At 46.9% G+C, this 21991-nt stretch overlaps 1 protein-coding gene across 1 annotated transcript in view; it reads left to right on the forward strand.

Moving 5' to 3' along the window:
• Positions 1–21991, forward strand: part of UBE2J1 (ubiquitin conjugating enzyme E2 J1) — an 81422-nt gene that overhangs the window by 40174 nt on the left and 19257 nt on the right. Inside the window, exons 5-7 of the mRNA XM_073589578.1 lie at positions 4366–4471; positions 9904–10027; positions 10818–10913. Coding sequence (XP_073445679.1) covers positions 4366–4471; positions 9904–10027; positions 10818–10913 — 326 coding nt within the window. The remainder of the gene's footprint in view (positions 1–4365; positions 4472–9903; positions 10028–10817; positions 10914–21991) is intronic.

A 21991-nucleotide genomic window follows, 5' to 3' on the forward strand; every position in this document is an offset into this window, starting at 1 on the left:
AATCCGCAGCGTGTGCACACAGCCTTATGAAGCACAGTCAGCCTGTAGACCAGGATGTTTAGCTCAGGGAGGATTTCCTAGACTGGATACATTGGGACAAACCCTACACAGTTATGACACATTCAGTTACATAATGATTAGGCTTTATGTACATATCATTGGGCAGCACCTTTAATACCACAGGACACATTGCCATAATACCACACCTCAAACACATAGTAATTGCAATAAACACAAGAGCATCCATTAGGAGGACTTGTATAGCAATGAAAAGTGGCATTAGCTTTGGTGCTGATGTCCATGCATTTTAAATGGGCTATAGTTGTAGGAAACTTGGCCCCCTATAACAACCATACTAGCACTTTACCTGTTACTGGTACAGTGCCTGAGAAAATATCTTGTAATTCATGTGCAAATGAGACATCTTCATTGAACTCGTGGTGTGGCCAAGAGTTTGGTGCACTGTTATGTTCCTCATTTGCAAATTAGAGCCCTTTCCCAGCTTGTGATTGACAGTGTTCACTTCCCACAGCAAGCACTGTCTGATTACTGCCAGTGTGGGCGGCGGCAGCATGTGTTCTTCTCCCTACATCTTTTCTTTTCTCTTCCAAATGTTTTTATTAATTTTAACACATTTTAACGGAAAGACAGGGAAGGGTGGGAAAGGAAGGAAAAGGGAAAATAAATATATAAAAATTAGAGAACACATCTAGTACATTTCCATAAGTAACATATAAGAGGCTTACATCTATTCTTTTAATGCAGCTCTATGAACTTCCAAATGTATTAGTATAGTGAACGGCGTCAGAAAAAAGGGGATGAGACCGTGCAGCCACACACCCCGGCACCAGTCAGACAGTGCTTGCTCTGGGAAGCGAACACTGACAAAAGCCTACAAAGGGCTCCAATAGCAAATGAGGCATAACAAGGCACCAAACTCTTGGCCACGCCAACGGTGCACCAAAGCCTCCTAATTTGCTTATGAATTAAAGGGGTTGTTCACTACTAAGACAACAACCCCTTCTTGATCAAAATGTTTGGCTGACTTAAGACAATAAAGCCTATACTCAGCTCCCGTGGCAGCGCCATTCCAACGGTGTCGGCACTCGCTCTCCTCGGGGTGGTGTTGTGACGCCGTTGCCCAGTCAGTGTTGGTGTCACTGTCCCCGCATTTGGACAAGTCGAGCATGAAGAGGAAGTCTGGCGGAATGCGGCAGATCTGACTTTCACGTTGTGCTCAATTTGAAAGAAGGCGGCGGCAGCGACGCCAGCAATGATTGGGCGCTGGAGTCATGTGTCACGGCACCAGCACGGGAGGTGAGTATAAGCTTTTTTATTTTAAAGGGGCCAAACGTGGGGTATGAGAAGAAGTTGTCCAAGCAGTTGTCCAAGTAATGACCATTGTAACAGATACAGTGCTAGTATGGTTGTTATAGGGGCTAAGTCTCCTACAACACTGTATATACACTGCTCAAAAAAATAAAGGTAACACTTAAACAACAGAATATAGCTCCAAGTAAATCAAACTTCTGTGAAATCAAACTATCCACTTAGGAAGCAACACTGATTGACAATCAATTTCACATGCTGTTGTGCAAATGGAATAGACAACAGATGGAAATTATTGGCAATTATCAAGACACTCTCAATAATGGAGTGGTTCTGCAGGAGGGGACCACATCTCAGTACCAATGCTTTCTGGCTAATGTTTTGGTCACTTTTGAATTTTGGTTGTGCGTTCATACTTATGGTAGCATGATACAGACTCTACAACCCACGCAAGTGGCTCAGGTAGTGCAGCTCATCCAGGATGGCACATTAATGCGAGCTGTGGCAAGAAGGTTTGATGTGTCTGTCAGCGTAGTGTCCAGAGGCTGGAGGCGCTACCAGGAGAAAGGCCAGTACACCAGGAGACGTGGAGGGGGCCGCAGGAGGGCAGCAACCCAGAAGCAGAACCGCTACCTCAGCCTTTGTGCAAGGAGGAACAGGAGGAGCCCTGCAAAATGACCTCCAGCAGGCCACAAATGTGCGTGTGTCTGCGCAAACGGTTAGAAACCAACTCCATGAGGATGTCTGAGTGCCTGACGTCCACAGATGGGGGTTGTGCTCACAGCCCAACACCGTGCAGGACGCTTGGCTTTTGCCACAGAACACCAGGATTGGCAAATTCACCACTGGCGCCCTGTGCTCTTTACAGATGAAAGCAAGTTCATACTGAGCACATGTGACAGAGTCAGGAGACGCCGTGGAGAGTGATCTGCCTGCAACATCCTTCAGCATGACCGGTTTGGCAGTGGGTCAGTAATGGTGTGGGGTGGCATTTGTTTGGAGGACCGCACGGTGTTGAGCTGTGAGCACAACCCCCATCTGTGGATGTCAGCCCTACAAAATCCCCAGTAAAGGGCATAGGGTCATTGCAGATGTTCTTTTGTGTTGCTTTGTACATGCAAGATAGAAGTTTAGTACAAGGACCTACTTAGTGATTAAGGTTTCAAACGGAGTGAGTTCATCCTTTATACTAGTCAGTGATATGTGCGAATTTATAAATGAGCTGAGCTGGAAATATGACAGCCAAGATAGATGCCTACCTGGACAAGAGCCACCAAGTTCTGTAAGTGAAGTAAAAGAGCCCGATCCCATGAGAACGTGTCTCATTCTAAACCCAGAGGATCTGTCCCAGTTTAGAAATGAATCAACACCTGAAGCAGGGGGCAAATTTGGGTTGTCTAGTAATGGGCCAAACCTACATGATATAGATGATGCTCCCATGTTTGCAAAAAAAATGTTGTATTGGTAATTATTTAGTTTGTACATGTATTTTGTCAATCCAAGGTAGAGGTATGAGTGTCCAGGGAGAGAGGTCTCCTTCCAGTTTCACCCATTGCTTATGTTCCACAGACCTGAACCAATCCACTACTCTCTTAAGAATAGTAGACTGATGGTACTTTCTCAGATCGGGCAGACTAATACCCCCTTTGTTCTTGGGACGCGCAATATTTTTAAACTTATTTTAGGTCTCGATGTTCCCCATACAAACTTGCCAATAGCCTTGTTAAGTCGGGAGTAAAAGGTCTGAGGAACACAGACAGCAACGGTCTGGAATATATAAAGAAGTTTTTGCAAAATGTACATTTTGATTACCATTAGGGCTCATACTCACTTGCGATAGACTCTCACGATTCTCGTACCAGCCTCTCGCATGAAAACCTGGCACTGCCGCCCGCCCTCGGACCGGAGCATGCGGCTGCATAGAAATACATGTAGCCGCACGCTCCGGTCCAAGTGCCAGCAGCAGTGCCGGGTTTTCATGCGAGAGACTCGTACGAAAATCGTGAGTCTCTCGCAAGTGAGGATGAGCCCTTAATATGACCAAACCAGGCCAAGGGTTTCAAGTTATAATTCATTAGATTGTGAATAGTTTGTTCTTGGGGATTTAATTTAAACAATACAGATCATCCAAGTTCCCCAGAATTTGTATACCAAGGTACTAATTGCATCTGTCCGCCACTTAAAGGAAAAGATAGAAAATGCTTGTTATCAATGAGAGCTGGGAAGAAAAAAGTACAGTAGGGTCTTAACCAATAGTGACAAGTATATCAGTAGGGATTGCTTGCTCACCTGATGGGGTTGTGTAGCCCACAAAAATTTCAGAACTTTGGTAAACCAGTTGCTGCAGAACCTGGGGTCACAAAACTAGGAGAGTACTGTAGAGGAATAGTAAGTGGTTTTTCTGCTCTGCTGGTCGAAAACGGGGCATCGTACAGCAATAAAAGTTCCACTTCCTAAAAGGGCTGCCCAAGCCTTATTTCAGGATACTATTCGTATGGTACACAAAAATGACCTGACGGATTCCCTATAACTGCTTCACGACCTTGGACGTAAAAGGAAGTCATGGAAGAGAACAACTTCCCGACCTTGGACGTAATAAAAAAGTTATAGCTCTCAGAATCTGTAGATTACTGTGCTCAATCCTGCTGACAGGTTCCCTTTAAATAGTTTTTTTTTTAATAAACAAATAAAAAAAATGTTGTCACCATAATCTGAGAACTGTAACTTTTTTATATTTTGGTCACATGCCCTTCCAGGTCTCATGTGATACTAAATGAGAGCGCTGTGATGGTGGGGAGAAAAGGATTTTTTCTCTCTTGTCGTGGATTACTGGAGGAAGACTATTTTAGCTTCTATAAATCATTTTTTTCAATAGACTTAAACAGCCAAAAAACTATCGGAGCTTGTGTTCTTCCTAGACCTAACCCTATTTGGTTTAGCAAAGGCTGCATGCATGGATGTTGATCTGTATTATAGAGCATATTGCAGGCTAGCTAGAGTTTGGCTATAAACTAACACAATTTATCTTGTTTTAAGTACGAACTGCATTGTTGGCCATCATTGGATTCATGCCTACAAAAGGAGAAGGTGCGATAGGTTCCCTGGATTACACACCTGAAGAAAGAAAAGCACTTGCCAAAAAGTATGTACATACGGTAGTCCCTTCAGTTTTCATTGAAGCCGGTCATACTTGCTGCACAGTGGACAGGAGGCACCTAAGAGTATGTGCATATGTTGTGTTGTTGCGGGTTTTTTTTCTCGCCTTTTTGTGAAAAAATTGGATTTCTGAAATCTCATGCACATGTTGATTATCTTTTCCTTGCAGGCTTCAAGGAGTTTCACATCTGCATCATGTCAATTCTTTCAGTGTTTCTGCTGCGTTTCTCACCTATTCTAATGAATGGGAAAAACGCATCAAAAACGTGTGCATCTTGCGTAGCATTTTTCCTGCCAACATATCCACATTTGCAACAGATTTATCTGCTGTAAATATTGAATGTGTGCTTACCCTAAAGTTGTATTTTTTTTCCCATTAACAAATGGCATATTGTGAAGATATGCGATCTTGATATTGAAGGAGCCTCAGCAATAATTTCGTACTCCGACCTCTCTTTTGCCTTTCCTTGCACAGAGACACCCAGCCTGAATATATTTGAGGGTTACCTGTTTGTTAGGGAATTCCCACATGTACTAAGGCTGCCAAGTAGCCACAAATCATGCAGCTGCGGGGTAAAAACTGAGCACTTCCAAATACTCGGAGATCACCCGAGCATGCTCGGGAAATCCCGAGCAACGAGCATACTCGCTCATCACTAATGTACACCAATGTGGTAATGTTGAACATTACAAGTAGTTCAGGAAAAGAAATACATTAACCCTGTATTATAGTTCTGGTGACTGGAAATTAAAAACAGATTTTTAATATGGCAACTTTCCAGGAATAGAATTTGGTGGAATTTTCACCCTTTCCTTCCCACAAAATAGCTTCAACTCCAGTATGTCGGTGAGTTTTCTTCCATAAACTGGTCGCTTGAGGTCTGTAAACAAAATTTCTACAGAATTAAAGGGGTTGTCCAGACTTGTGGATAAAGTTTGCAGTCACCCGGGCACGCTGTTAGGATTCTTTGGGATGGACTGTCATGTGACAGCAAATACGTGATTTGCGTACTTCTGGCCACATTCCAACTAGAGTTGTCCAGCCTCGCTCAATTCACATGTATTGAGATTAAGTGAGGCCATGCACATCTAGTGGGCGTGTGGCCACCTGTATGCAAATCACATACTTGCTGTCATTCAAATACTCACTCCCAGTGCTGGTACTGCAGAATCCTGACAGCGTGCTGTTTTGAATAACTCAACAAGGTTTTAAACGACTACTACTATAATTGAAAAAGTCTCTTTTATGTGCAATTAACTTTGTATGTCTATTTTGTGTGTACCTACATATACCTATGTGTGTGTGGAAGCTATGTGTGGAAAGTATTCAGACCCCTTTAAATTTTTCACTCTGTTTCATTGCAGCCATTTGTTAAATTCAAAAAAGTTCATTTTTTTTCATTAATGTACACTCTGCACCCCATCTTGACAGAAACCCCCCCAGAAATGTTGAAATTTTTGCAAGTTTATTACAAAAGAAAAACTGAAATATCACAGGGTCATAATTCAGACCCTTTGCTCAGTATTGAGTAGAAGCACCCTTTTGAACTAGCACAGCCATGAGTCTTCTTGGGAATGATGCAACAATTTTTTCCCACCTGGTCTTGGGGATCCTCTGCCATTCTTCCTTGCAGATCCTCTCCAGTTCCGTAAGGGATGGTGAATTTTGCTGGACAGCCATTTTCAGGTCTCTCCAGAGATGCTCAATTGGGTTTAGGTCAGTGCTCTGGCTTGGCCAGTCAGGAATGGTCACAGAGTTGTTCTGAATGCCACTCCTTTGTTATTTTAGCTGTATGCTTAGGGTCATTGTCTTGTTGGAAGGTGAACCTTCGGCCAAGTCTGAGGTCCAGAGCACTCGGGAAGAGGTTTTCGTCCAGTATATCTCTGTTCTTGGCCACATTCATGTTTCCTTCTATAGCAACCAGTCGTCCTGTCCCTGCAGCTGAAAAACACCCCCATAGTATGATGCTGCCACCACCATGTTTCACTGTTGGGATTGTATTGGGCAGGTGATGAGCAGTGCCTGGTTTTCTCCACGCATACCGCTTAGAATTATCACCAAAAAGTTCTATCTTCGTCTCATCAGACCAGAGAATCTTATTTCTCATAGTCTGGGAGTCCTTCGTGTGTTTTTTAGCCAACTCTGTGCGGGCTTTCATATGTCTTGCACTGAGGCGATGCTTCCGTCGGGCCACTCTGCCATAAAGGCCCGACTGGTAGAGGACTGCAGTGATAGTTGACTTTGTGGAACTTTCTCCCATCTCCCTACTGCATCTCTGCAGCTCAGCCACAGTGATCTTGGGGTTCTTCTGACCTCTCTCACCAAGGCTCTTCTCCCACGATTGTTCAGTTTGGCTGGACGGCCAGGTCTAGGAAGACTTCTGGTGGTCCCAAACTTCTTCCATTTAGGGATTATGGAGGCAGCTGTGCTTTTAGGAACCTTGAGTACTGCAGAAATTCTTTTGTAACCTTGACCAGATCTATGGCTTGCCACAATTCTGTCTCTAAGCTCCTTGGCCAGTTCCTTTGACCTCATGATTCTCATTTGGTCTGACATGCACTCTGAGCTGTGAGGTCTTATATAGACAGGTGTGTGCCTTTACAAATCAAGTCCTATCAGTTTAACTAAACACAGCTGGACTCCGATGAAGTAGTAGAACAATCTCAAAGAGGATCACAAGGAAATGGACAGCATGTGACTTAAATATGAGTGTCAGAGCAAAGAGTCTGAATACTTATGACCATGTGATATTTCGGTTTTTCTTTTTTAATAAATTTGCAAAAAATTCAACAACCTACAGTTAACTTTCCATCCATGTTCTGAACTGCTGGTGGGCAAAGTGCGGCCCGCGGGCCGGACCGAGACAGCCGTGGGGCTGGAAACCAGAGGTCCGCGGGCCGCACCGCTGGCTCTCTCGGTTGTCTCTCTAGGCGCAGACAGCATTGGTGGAGGCGGGGCCTCCAAGCCACTTCCTCCACCAATCAGCGTGTGAAATAGCTGACGCGATAACGTCATTTCACCGTTTCAGCTGTGTACCGTAGCAGAGAGTCAGCGTACCGTAGGCAGAGAGAGGAGCAGAGCGCCAGGAAATGGAACCAAGGTGAGTATATGGTGTTCTTTTTTTTTTTCATGTGTGTGAACATGGGGATTCTATGTGAGTGACATACAGCACATGGGGATTCTATGGGGGTGACATGCAGCACATGGGGATTCTATGGGGGTGACATGCAGCACATGGGGAATCTATGGGGGCAACATGCTGCACATGGGGAGGCTATGGGGGTGACATACAGCACATGGGGATTCTATGGGGATGACATGCAGCACATGGGGGCATCATGCTGCACATGGGGAGGCTATGGGGGTGACATGCAGCACATGGGGATTCTATGGGGGTGACATGCAGCACATGGGGATTCTATGGGGTGACATGCAGCACATGGGGATTCTATGGGGGTGACAGGCAGCACATGGGGAATCTATGGGGGCGACATGCAGCACATGGGGATTCTATGGGGGTGACATGCAGCACATGGGGATTCTATGGAGGTGACATGCAGCACATGGGGAATCTATGGGGGCGAGATGCAGCACATGGGGATTCTATGGGGGTGACTGCAGCACATGGGGATTCTATGGGGGTGACATGCAGCACTTGGGCATTCTATGGGGGTATTGTGCAGAGCATGGGGATTCTATGGGGTTGTCGTGCAGAACATGGGTATGCTATGGGATAACATGCTGCACAGGGGATGCTATTGGGGTGACATGCTGCACATGGGGAGGCTGTGCAGAACATGGGGAAGCTAAGGTGGTGACATGCTGCACATGGGGAAGCTATGTGGTTGTCATGCTGCACATGGGGAGGCTATGGGGGTATCATGGTGAGGCTATGGGGGCCTCATGCTGTATAGGGGAAGGCTGTGTGGAGCTCATGCTGTATATAGGGAGGCTGTGTGTGGCTCATGCAGTATATATAGGGAGGCTGTGTGTGGCTCATGCTGTATATAGGGAGGCAGTGTGGGGCTCATGCAGTATATATAGGGAGGCTCTGTGTGGTTCATACTGTGTATAGGGAGTCAGGGTGGGGCCCATGCAGTGTATAGGGAGGCTGTGTGGGGATCATGCAGTATACAGGGAGGCTGTGTTGGGCTCGTGCTGTATATGGGAAGGCTGTGTGGGGCTCATGCTGTATATGGAAAAGCTGTATGGGGCTCATGCAGTATATATAGGGAGGCTGTGTGCAGCTCATGCCGTATACATATAGGGAGACTGTGTGGGGCTCATGCAGTATATATAGGGAGGCTGTGTGGGGCTCATGCTGTATATATAGGGAGGCTGTGTTGTGCTCATGCAATATATAGGGAGGCTGTGTGGGGCTCATGCAAAATATGGGGAGGCTGTGGGGGCCTCCTACAGTATATGGGGAGGCTGTGAGCAGACTCCTGCAGTATATGGGGAGGCTGTGGGGCCTCATGCAGTATATAGGGAGGCTGTGTGGAACTCATGCAATATATAGGGAGGCTGTGTGGGGCTCATGCAGTATATGGGAAGGCTGTGTGGGGCTCCTGCAGTATATATAGGGAGGCTGTGTGGGGCTCATGCAGTATATGGGGAGGCTGTGGGGCTCATGCAGTATATATAGGGAGGCTGTGTGGGGCTCATGCAGTATATATAGGGAGGCTGTGTGGGGCTCCTGCAGTATATATAGGGAGGCTGTGTGGGGCTCATGCAGTATATGGGGAGGCTGTGGGGCTCATGCAGTATATATAGGGAGGCTGTGTGGGGCTCATGCTGTATGTAGAGAAGCTGTGTGGGGCTCATGCAGTATATGGGAAGGCTGTGTGGGGCTCATGCTGTATATGGGAATGCTGTGTGGGCTCATGCTGTATATGGGAAGGCTTTGTGGGCTCATGCTGTAAATGGGGAGGCTGTGTGAGGCTCATACTGTACATAAGGGGCTGTGGGGTGGGTTCATACGATATACAGAAGGGGCTGTACTTGGGTTGAAAGATATATAGGGGGGTGTCAGCATACTTAATTCTGCTGAACATTAAGTGATACAATTAATATTACTAAATTAATATTGAGTAGAATTAATTTCAAGCTATTGGTTCGTCCCTCCACAACAGTCATGGTCTCTCATGTGGCCCCTCAGGAAATGTAATTGCCCACCTCTGATCTATGGTATCCTATTACCAACTCGTCTGTGTCTTGAAGTGATTGTTATTGTGTTTTTTCCACTCTGAAAACACATTGCACATAGTCACTTCACCCATGAAGTAATAGCCTGTTGCCCTGCTTACAAAATCATATTCTCTCCCATTCCTGTGCAAGACGTTGTGTTATACTCCTCTAATACAGGGAACATCTCTTCCAGGACTTTTGCTGATTTTCATTCTTGTCTCTGTATGCAGGTCTCAGGAATACTTCTGTGAAGCATGTGGGATAAGTATGAAATCTGTCTTGCTGCCAATTAACTCACAGTCTAGCAGAGACGACAAAGAAGACCGAGAGCGTGCTAGACAAATCAGTTTTACGGTATTAAGCGGTTATGTGTTTTGTATAGTATATTTTATCTTTGGTTGGGTTATAGGGTAATAAATGCAGTATCATTTTTTGAATTCCATCTAATATTTTGATACTTTACCACTAAAGATAAAGGACCGGTAAAACCTTTTCATAATGAACTTCAGCTAAGATTATTCTGGCGCATGTGTGTGGGGCATAGAGAAACATTTACACATGCATTGCATTCTGTCTGGATTTAGGCCTGGAATCCACTCGTAAATTTAGACAGAATACACAGCCTACGACTAACTCTGAAAGTATCATACCACATCCCTAGAGCTTACCATGAAATGACACAACACAATGCCACAGTCAATGCTGTATTTCAACGTAACTTAATGGTCACCCAGGGCTCGATTCATCAGTATTCTGGCTGCTTTGAAAAGTCACAATTTTGGTGCAACTGGTGGCTACACTAAATTCGACTTTTGTCGTTCCCACCAGTTTTACCCAGCTCCTACATCGTGGGTGGAGCTGGCACAAGATATTTGAGGTGGCGACTGCGGCTCATCAAATTCATGTTGAGCGGCACTGTTCGCCAAGCCACAAATCTTAATTCAGCAGGGGTTATAGTTGGCTGTATGGGAAGGTGCACGCCTCTTGCCCGGAGCTCCTACACCTCTTCATGATTCAGTCGTGTCTGACTCCAGTACATGTCCTCATCACCAACAGTGTGAACAGCACCAGTCTTGATTTATTAGGCCCATAGTATTTATTTACCCTTGTACGTGAAAGTTTTACATGTTGTTGTTAATTTCAGGCTCAAGTAAATCCTCCTGGAAGTTCTCAAAAAAAAGAAAACCAGCATCTGCAGAAGTCACCGGAACCCGACCAAGCGACGTCTACAATTCCTCTTGTAAGTTTATTTTTATTTTATTGTAAGACATTCAAGGTTCTCGTCGGCATTTTGCAAAACGGTTTCTCTGTTCTGTTCTATGATGGGGAAAGAGACTTCATGCAGAGGATGACACCATAAAAGAACTGAAAATGACCCCAATATGGCCACTATGGTGCTTCTTGTGTAATCTGCATCCGTTATGTCACAATTCTGTCCTCTGTATGATTTATGTTTATATATTCCTAGAAAGAAACAGAAACAAATTGGAAAAACATACGTGTGGCTAGAGTCTGAGCTCACAAAGAAAAATGGACAAAATTAAAAAAAGAGTGCTTTCAGACCTGAAACTGAAATTAATCCTCGCTGGTCTTGAAAGGGAAAAAGCTACATTTAAAACAGAGTGGAACCAGAGCTGCCACAAATCCAAAAATGGATTGTGACGTATTGTCCATGAGACTGTTCATACCTCCATTGTTCCCTCAGGAAATGTATAAATATACTAATGGGTCAAGGGCTATGTAAAACCAGTATTATTATGGATGACAGTTAACCTGCACTTTTGCAACTATTTTTGTTACACTGCATCTAATACCGTAGAAAGGAGAGAAATAAAGTATTCATCCATGGTCATCATCCTAAATGTACTTTGTCAATGTACAAAACATAAAGAGCAGTATTTCGACCCCTTGTTACAGATGGGTTTTTAATAAATATATACTTTTGCTATGACCATCATTTCTAGTGCTCTCTATAGAGCAGGAAGTGTCAGTCTATTATAAGGACCAGTGACCAGAATGAAAACTGCAAGATTTCAGGACTTAAAAATATATAGAAATAATAATCTGGTATTATGGCCAAACCTCTCTACTCTGATCTTTTAACCCCTTCACCCTCAATTTTCAGTTTTTCGTTGTTGTTTTTTCCTTCCCTTCTTCTTAGAGCTATAACTTTTTTTAATTTTTCCGTCAATATGGCAGTATGAAGGCTTGTTTTTTCTGGACAAGTTGTAATTTTGGATAACACCATTGATTTTACCATACTGGAAAATGGAAAAATAATTCCAAGTGCAGTGAAATTGCAAAAATAAGGGCAATACAACAATTTTTTTTATATTTATGATCTTTGCTATTTGGTAAACCTGATTTCATAATATGAGGGTGTGTGCACACGCTGCGGATACTGCTGCGGATCCGCAGCGGATTTGGCCGCTGCGGATCCGCAGCAGTTTCTGCTGCGTTGTACAGTACCTTTATACCCTATCGAAAAAAAACCGCTGTGCAGACGCTGCGGAATTTTCCGCGCGGATTTGCTGCGGTTTCAAAACCGCAGAAAGAATTGACATGTCAATTCTTTCTGCGGATTCCGCTGCGGTTTGCCATCTCCTCCATTGTGGAGATGAAAAACCGCAGGGCAAAACCGCAGGCCAATCCGAAGGTAAAACAGCAGGTCTTTTGACCTGCAGATTTACCTGCGGATTTTACAAAATCTGCGCGGCCAAATCCGCAGAGCATTCCGCAGCGTGTGCACATACCCTGATTCTCCAGGTCAGTACAAGTAGCAAATGCCAAACATGTATAGTTTATTTTTTATTTAAATGGTGAAAAAAAAATGTAGAAATGTACAGTGGGGAAAATAAGTATTTAGTCAGTCAGCAATAGTGCAAGTTCCACCACTTAAAAAGATGAGAGGCGTCTGTAATTTACATCATAGGTAGACCTCAACTATGGGAGACAAACTGAGAAAAAAAAATCCAGAAAATCACATTGTCTGTTTTTTTTTTCATTTTATTTGCATATTATGGTGGAAAATAAGTATTTGGTCAGAAACAAGCAATCAAGATTTCTGGCTCTCACAGACCTGTAACTTCTTCTTTAAGAGTCTCCTCTTTCCTCCACTCATTACCTGTAGTAATGGCACCTGTTTAAACTTGTTATCAGTATAAAAAGACACCTGTGCACACACTCAAACAGTCTGACTCCAAACTCCACTATGGTGAAGACCAAAGAGCTGTCAAAGGACACCAGAAACAAAATTGTAGCCCTGCACCAGGCTGGGAAGACTGAATCTGCAATAGCCAACCAGCTTGGAGTGAAGAAATCAACTGTGGGAGCAATAATTAGAAAATGGAAGACATACAAGACCACTGATAATCTCCCTCGATCTGGTGCTCCACGCAAAATCCCACCCCGTGGGGTCAGAATGATCACAAGAACGGTGAGCAAAAATCCCAGAACCACGCGGGGGGACCTAGTGAATGAACTGCAGAGAGCTGGGACCAATGTAACAAGGTCTACCATAAGTAACACAATACGCCACCATGGACTCAGATCCTGCAGTGCCAGACGTGTCCCACTGCTTAAGCCTGTACATGTCCGGGCCCGTATGAAGTTTGCTAGAGAGCATTTGGATGATCCAGAGGAGTTTTGGGAGAATGTCCTATGGTCTGATGAAACCAAACTGGAACTGTTTGGAAGAAACACAACTTGTCGTGTTTGGAGGAAAAAGAATACTGAGTTGCATCCATCAAACACCATACCTACTGTAAAGCATGGTGGTGGAAACATCATGCTTTGGGGCTGTTTCTCTGCAAAGGGGCCAGGACGACTGATCCGGGTACATGAAAGAATGAATGGGGCCATGTATCGTGAGATTTTGAGTGCAAACCTCCCTCCATCAGCAAGGGCATTGAAGATGAAACGTGGCTGGGTCTTTCAACATGACAATGATCCAAAGCACACCGCCAGGGCAACGAAGGAGTGGCTTCGTAAGAAGCATTTCAAGGTCCTGGAGTGGCCTAGCCAGTCTCCAGATCTCAACCCTATAGAAAACCTTTGGAGGGAGTTGAAAGTCCGTGTTGCCAAGCGAAAAGCCAAAAACATCACTGCTCTAGAGGAGATCTGCATGGAGGAATGGGCCAACATACCAACAACAGTGTGTGGCAACCTTGTGAAGACTTACAGAAAACGTTTGACCTCTGTCATTGCCAACAAAGGATATATCACAAAGTATTGAGATGAAATTTTGTTTCTGACCAAATACTTATTTTCCACCATAATATGCAAATAAAATGAAAAAAAAAAACAGACAATGTGATTTTCTGGATTTTTTTTTCTCAGTTTGTCTCCCATAGTTGAGGTCTACCTATGATGTAAATTACAGACGCCTCTCATCTTTTTAAGTGGTGGAACTTGCACTATTGCTGACTGACTAAATACTTTTTTTCCCCACTGTATATGAAAAAAAGTTTTGGGGTTTTTCGCCATTTTCCAAGACTCAAAACATTCTAATTTTTTGTGATCTGGGGCCGGGTGAGGGCTTATTTTTTGCACCCCCTAGCTGACGTGTTTATTGATACCATTTTGAGGTAGATACAATGTTTTGAACACCTCTTATTACATTTTATTGCAGTGTTGCAGTGACCAAAAAACTTTGATTTTACAGGTCAGATTATTTTACTGTATTTTGCGGATTATAAGACGCATCAGATTATAAGACACTCCCCAAATTTTGAAGAGAAAAATATGAAGAAAATAAAACTTTCTCCGTTGCCTCAATGGGGGACACAGGACCATGGGTGTTTTGCTGCTGCCACTTGTAGGCTGACACTAAGTAAATACAAAAAGATTAGCTCCTCCTCTGCAGTATACACCCACACACTGGCTCCAACCGAACCAGTTCAAGCTTAGTGTCAGAAGGAGGCACATGTGCTCTGATCTTCAGACGACATCTATAGTTTAAACTGTTTTTTATTTTTGATTTTTTTCAAAGGATTACAGGGGGCGACAGATCCCTTAATGGCGTTGCTCTCCCCAAACTTCCACGTTCCCCCTCCTGCATCTTCTTTAGGGGCGACGGGTCCTTTCAGGGCACCGCTTTCCCCACACCAGCAACAGATGGGAACGTACCCCCATCTGCATCCAGGCTTATCCCGCACTTTTGTGTGCCAGACCAACAGCCCTGTCCTATCCTTGGGGAGTTAACCCCTTGGATGTCCAGAGGCACTTATGGCATCCGTGCATCCCCCACTGCATCGCCCTTGATGAACAGCGGCGATGGAAGGACGGTCGTTCTCCTCCTCTCTGACCTCGCTGGAATATATCGGCAGAATCAGGGACATACTTGGTACATCATGTCACTCCCAAGACATCCAAGAAGGCTAACAAGGCATATACTGTGTTTACTCTGTCGCCTCATTGGGGGACACAAGACCTTGGGTGTTATGCTTTCTGTCCACTAGGAGGCGACACTATGCTTAATATGAAAAAGATTTGGCTCTGGCTCTTCCTCCACAGCATACACCCCTGGGCGGCATCCGCCTTACCTCAGTTTTTGCTTAGTGTCGCAAGGAGGCACACCATAAGAAGATTCTTCTTGACACAAATGAAGAAAAGAGGGTCTCTCTGAGACTCCCGGCATGGCTCCCTCTTCGGTCCTCTTTTTAGCGGTACCCGGTTGAGGTAGAGATGGCTCTTCCCCATGTCGCTCCCTCCCCAGCCCTTCGGGTGCATGGTTCGAGGTCGAGAACCCCCCTCCTTCCCCAGGCCCTGGGCCTTTTGGGTTGAGGCTGAGGTGAGGAAGAATTCCTCCTGATGGCTGTGAAGCGCCCACCCTAACCCCCTCTAGGGATGTTAGGTTGAGACGCCACAGGTAGGAGCTGCGTTCGCAGCGCTAACTTTATTGTAGCCCCAGCACTGCTGTGGGCTGCTATGGGGCCGGGGGCTGTCATATTTGGGCCACAGTATGCAGGGATTCCTGTCCCTGCGGCAGCGTCAGCCCTCTAAAGGGGTCAAAAAGACCCTTCACAGGGCTGCGTTGCGTATATAGGGGCGTCCGGGCAATATGGCACTCATCCGGGGGGGTTTTGGTTCATCTTCCGCCCCCCTCCGGACTACCGCGCCGCTCTGGAGCCCTTCCCGGGCAGGATTTTGTACTTTAGACCGCGGCTTCGGCCTAAGCCGAAGCCGCCGCCCTTGTTACCGCCCCCGGCCTGCCCCCCTGGATGATGATAATGACGCTGCACAGAGTCATACAGGGGGCGGATCGAGCCAAGAAGGCGCGGTTTTGCCTGGCTGCGCACCCTTTTTCTGCTCTCCGCCCCTCCTCCCTCCCACCTCTTTACCTCAGGGAAGACAGCTGCGCTGCTATATCACTCAAGAACGCTGCACAGTCTCCAGGGGGCGCAGAACCGAAGTTTTTCTGGTGGCGCCGGATCTAGGAGCACACCGGTGGGGTAAGGCACAGCAGGATATTATCCTGGTGTGGACGCAGACTCCCTATAGGTTCCCTATAGCGCTCCTCTGCATAGCCACCCCTGTAAGGTTTTTGGTCAGAATAACCTGCCGGCACTCAGTGCACTATGTCGGTCTCCAGGTCCGAAAGAAGGGAAGAGAAAAAAAACAAAAAACAAAAAAGAAAACAGGTTTATCTGCTGTTACGCAGTCTGTTCAGCCTGCAAAGCCAATCTTCCCAGTGGCAACATGCACCGTACTGCTAGAGTTGTTCCCAAAATGCTGGGTCAATGCCCCAAGAGGCTCCTGTCACTGTTTCAACTCCACTGACATTCCGGTATGGGCCGCATCTATGTCACAGTCCATAGATACGCTTACTTCCACATTGCTTCAGGCTATGCAGGGTCATATCCCAGCTATAAGCGGACAGGCAGTCCCTGGCAATGCTAGTAGTGAACGGCCCCATAGGTCACGTTCAGCTACGTCCTCCCATGGCTCACGGTCGTCCCGCTCTAGGCAGAGACACCGTAATTCTAGGTCTCCTAGACCGTCTCGTTCCAGAGACGGGCGCAGCAGATCTCCACAGAGATCTTCGGGCATGGAAAAGCGGCGGTCCAGATCTCCCTCCAGGCAACGCCACAGCGATGCGCAGGATTCAGAGGGCATCTGTGACTCCGAATCAGAAAAGGACACATAGGAGTCTCAGGCTCCTTGTCCTCCTAGCAATACAGCGCTAGTTGAGGACATTATCACTTCTATTCATCGGGTGCTGGTTTTATCCGATGCTCCCCAAGAACCCCCAAAACATAAGATCTGTTTTGAGGGGTCCCTGAAGTCCCTAAAGTTTTTTTCTGATCACCCAAGCTTTCAGGACATCCTTGATAAGCATTTTTCGCAGCCTGCCAAAAAATTCGCCAACCGTAAATAAAACCGTAAAAAAGGGCTAGATACACTTTTTTCTCAAAAAGACCAAGAAGTGGACAGATCCACCGGAAATCGATCCCCCTATCTCTAAGCTTGCAGCACAGTCTCTCCTCTCACTGCCAGATAGCTCAACCCTGAAGGATACAGCAGATTGGCAGGTTGAGCGCATGGCTCGTTCAATTTTTGAGGCTGCAGGAGCCTCCCTGGCTCCCGCGTTCACCTCAACGTGGGCAGCCACGGCCATTCTGGAATGGGCCAAAAGATTGCAGGAGAGCCTCCAAAAGTCTGCTTCCTCAGATGTTCGATCAACTAGTTCAGATAGCGGTGGTGGCAGATTACATACGCCTTGCAGCTTTTGATTCTGCAAGAGGCGTAGCAGGTATAGCTGCAAATGTAATTACAATCAGACGTATCCTCTGGCTGTGAGAATGGGAAGCGGACGCGCCTTCAAACAAGCCTCTTACGGATCTCCCGTACGTCAGTGGGAGATTTTTTTCGGGGAAAAATTAGACAAGATGATTTCCAATGCCACGGGGGGCAAGAGTACCTTTCTTCCCCAACCGCAACCTAAAACGTACGTTTAAGCGACATAACCAGGCTAGGTTCCGGTCTTTTCAGAACTCCTCAGGCTAGGCCGCTTCACGTCCTTCACGGAATTACAACCATTCCCCCTCACAGGGACAACCAAAGGACAGCACAGAGGACGGACAAGAATTGGCGGTCAACATCAGGCCAGGCAAAGCCCAAAGGAGGGAAATTCCAGATTTTCTCCTCGTCATGACTCACGAAATATGGAAGACACCCCACCTGTAGGCGGTCGACTTTTAATCTTTCAGCAAGTCTGGCTGCCTATTACAGAGGACAGGTGGGTCAAGGAAATAGTGTCTCTCTCTCCTTTAAGCAGGAGTCATAATACGGGTTCCCGAAAACGAGAGATTCCGAGACTCTACTACAACCTATTCGTGGTTCCCAAAAAGAGAGGCAGCGTTCGGCCAATTCCTGGACCTAACGCAACTCAAAACGTTTGTAAGAGTTCGGTAGTTTCGCATGGAGTCCCTTCGATCCATCATTGCGGCTATGGAACAGGGAGAATATCTCACTTCCATAGACATACAAGAGGCATACCTGCACATCCCTATTGCGCCTGCTCATCAAAGATCTCTCAGGTTCACAATAGGGCAGAATCAGTACCAGTTCATGGCTTTGCCTTTCGGATTAGCTACGGCTCCCAGAACATTCACCAAGGTTATGGCAGCCACCATGGATGTCCTACACTCCAGAGGCATAGTGGTCCTCCCATGTCTGGATGATCTACTCATCAAGGCACCTACTGTCAAAGACTGCGAAGACAGCGTCTCGATCACGATCAACACACTAACTCGTCTAGGCTGGCTAGTCAACTTTAAGAAGTCGTCAACTACTCCCGAGTCAGTCACTGATCTTCCTAGGGATCCTATTCGATAAATCCAGGGGTCTGGTACACCTTCCCAAGGACAAGGTACAAGCTATCCACGGTGCAGTTCGCATGTTAGTCCACATACCTTGCCGATCTCTTCGGTTTGCCAGGAGACTCCTTAGCAGGATGGCAGCAGCAATGGAGGTGGTACCATTTGCCCAGTTCCACCTCAGACCTCTTCAACTAGCCATTCTCAGATCCTGGGACAGGAACCCTTTCTCCCTCGAAAGGGAATTCCGACTGACGGAGTCAACCAGGAAATCACTGTACTGGTGGCTCAAACCACCCGTACTGGCCGAAGGAAAATTCTTTCTTCTCAGTCGATGGAAAGTCCTGACCACCGATGCGAGTCTAACAGGATGGGGTGCAGTGCACCTACTTCACAGGGCACGTGGTCTCCAGTAGAAGCGACCATGCCCATCAACATTCTGGAGATACGAGCTATCTTCCTGGCGCTAAAAGTTTTTTGCCATCTGCTGAAGGCCTCTCACATCAGAGTGCAGTCGACCAATGCCACGGCAGTGGCATATGTGAACCACCAAGGTGGGACTCGCAGTGCCCAGGCAATGAGAGATGTGGCGCGTCTCCTTCGCTGGGCAGAACACAAATCAGTACTCTCAGTGGTCCACAGTCCGGGTGTGGACAACTGGGAAGCCGACTACCTCATCAGACAGGAAATGGACTCGGGGGAGTGGTCTCTCCATCCCAAAATCTTTCGTCTGATCTGTTATCGCTGGGGGACTCCGGACGTGGACCTAATCGCATCTCATCTCAATGCCAAGGTCTCCATTTTTCATGGCAAGGACACGCGGTCCGAGGTTGCTCGGGGCGGAGGCCCTGGTTCACGACTGGACTCAGTTCCAGCTTCTGTACATTTTCCCACCTCTTCCCCTGATGGCCAGAGTCATGAGGAAGATCAAACAGGAAGGAGTTCCGACCATCCTAATTGCGCCGGACTGGCCCAGACGTACATGGTACGCCGACATCCTTCAGCATTACAGCAGACACCCCTTGGTGTCTTCCAGACCGTCCCGATCCCCTGTCTCACGGCCTGTTCTACCACCAGAATTTAGGGACTCTCAATTTGACGGCGTGGTCCTTGAAACCTGGGTTTTAACCCAGGCAGGGTTTGCTCCAGACGTCATTAGAACCATGATCAGGGCAAGGAAACCAGCTTCCGCCAAAGTTTATTATCGTACCTGGAAAACGTATTTTACTTGGTGCGACTCTCGCGGGCGAATTCCGTTCCCTTACTCTCTTCCGAAAGTTCGTGGTTTCCTTCAATCAGGTCTGGACGCCGGCCTATCCTTAGGATCGCTTAAGGGTCAGGTGTCAGCGCTTTCAGTGCTCTTTCAAAAGCGTATTGCTAACAAACCACAAGTCAGGACGTTTCTTCAGGGAGTCTCCAGATTGGTCCCTCCTTACAGACGTCCACTGGATACTTGGGACCTTAATTTGGTCCTAACTGCTCTACAGGCACCTCTTTTTTCAACCTCTTAAGGCAGTTCCACTTCGAGTTTTATCACAAAAGGTGGTCTTCCTCGTGGCAATCACCTCGCTACGCAGGGTGTCTGAGCTGTCAGCGCTCTCCTGCAAACAGCTTTTTCCTATTCTTCCACCAGGACAAGGTGGTTTTCCGTACAGTTCCATCCTTCCTTCCAAAGGTTGTGTCTGATTTCCACCTCAATGAGGGCATCTCATTACCGACCCTTTGCCCGGCTCCGGTTCATAGAGTGGAGAGGGCCCTGCATACGCTTGACCTTGCCAGGGCATTGCGTATGTGTGTGTCTAGGACTCCACCCTTCTGGAAGTCTGATTCCTTTTTTTCCTTATACCAGAAGGCATTCGCAGGGGTTTACCGGCTTCAAAAGCTACCCTTGCCAGGTGGATCGGGTCCACCATCCATGACGCCTACCGCCTAAACAATTCTCCTATTCCTGCCGGTATCACGGCACATTCCACACGGGCGGTAGGAGCCTCCTGGGCCATTCGACGCCAGGCTTCAGCACAACACGTGTGTAAAGCGGCCACTTGGACTAGCTTACACACGTTTACGAAACAATACAGTGTGCATACTCAGTCCTCAGTGGAAGCGAGTCTGGGTAGACGGGTACTGCAGCCGGCAGTGTCCCAAGTCTAGGGACCTGTCAGCACAATATTCGTCCATTGCTTCCCACCCAGGGACTGCTTTGGGACGTCCCAAGGTCTTGTGTCCCCCAATGAGGCGACAGAGTAAAGGAGATTTTTGTGTACTCACCGTAAAATCTCTTTCTCTTAGCCTCTAATTGGGGGACACAGTTCCCACCCTGTTGCCCTTGCGGGCTGTTATTATGTTGGGTACTCATATTGTTCCTTGAGCTGTACATAGTAGCCTTTGTTTATAGGCTTGGTTATGTTGGATTTGTTATCTCCTCCTACTGCTTGGGTACAAAAACTGAGGTAAGGCGGATGCCGCCCAGGGGTGTATGCTGTGGAGGAGAAGCCAGAGCCAAATCTTTTTCAGATTTAAGCATAGTGTCGCCTCCTAGTGGACGGAAAGCATAACACCCAAGGTCTTGTGTCCCCCAATTAGAGGCTAAGAGAAAGAGATTTTACGGTGAGTACACAAAAATCTCCTTTTTTACCTCATGTACCTCCTGCCAGACTTTGTTACCTCGGGGACAGAGTACGCCACTCTGCAAAGCCTGTGACCCCGAATGCACTCAGGATCCCTGTGCCGCTACCAAACCCAGTGTACATAGTCCCCCTGAGTGGGCTTCATTACTGTCGCAGTCCATGGCGTCACTAGCTAAAGAGTCCCTCCAAGAACCCTCCTCTACCGGTCGGGGTCTTCAGCTGCCTGTTTTGGAGGGTTCCTCTACGTCACGGGAAAGCTCGGTCAGCAGGGGCCGTTCTCAGACAAAAACTCCACAGGCTTCTAGGAAACGGGCCCAAAGCACGCTGTCACCCGGGCTTTCTTGCACCTTGGAATACGCGGCTCCGTCTCCCATTCCCCCTTGCCCGGGGCTTGCAGTTGACAGGTGGACAATCTCATTGAGGCCGTCAACCAGACTTTAAAAGTTGATGAGGACTCTAATTCTTTCCCGGAGAAGGACCAAATGCTCTCATAGAGTCTTCTCCAACCACCCCGAGTTCCAGGACATAATTCGGCGGCATAGGGAGTGACCGGACAAACGCATCGCAGGTCAGAAGCCTCGAGGCGAGCTACCCATTTTCCTCAGATCTGCGGAAGGAATGGGCCCGAATCCCCTCCAGTTGATCCAGCTGTCTCCCGCCTGGCCACCAAAACCCTCCTATCCTTAACAGAAGGGTCCTCGATTAAAGACCCCAAGGACCATCAGAGAATCTTGCCAGTTCGGTTTTTGAAGCCTCGGGCTCTGCACTCTCTCCCTCTTTTGCCGTGGCGTATGTAGCTAAAGGTATGGTCTCTTGGGCAGATATCCTGACTAGGACCATTCAGGATAGTGACATCCCCCTGGAAGCAGCAG

The sequence above is a fragment of the Dendrobates tinctorius genome, unplaced genomic scaffold (assembly GCF_039654945.1).
Source record: "Dendrobates tinctorius isolate UK_male_01 unplaced genomic scaffold, ASM3965494v1 ptg000111l, whole genome shotgun sequence".
Taxonomy (NCBI): Eukaryota; Metazoa; Chordata; class Amphibia; order Anura; family Dendrobatidae; genus Dendrobates; species Dendrobates tinctorius.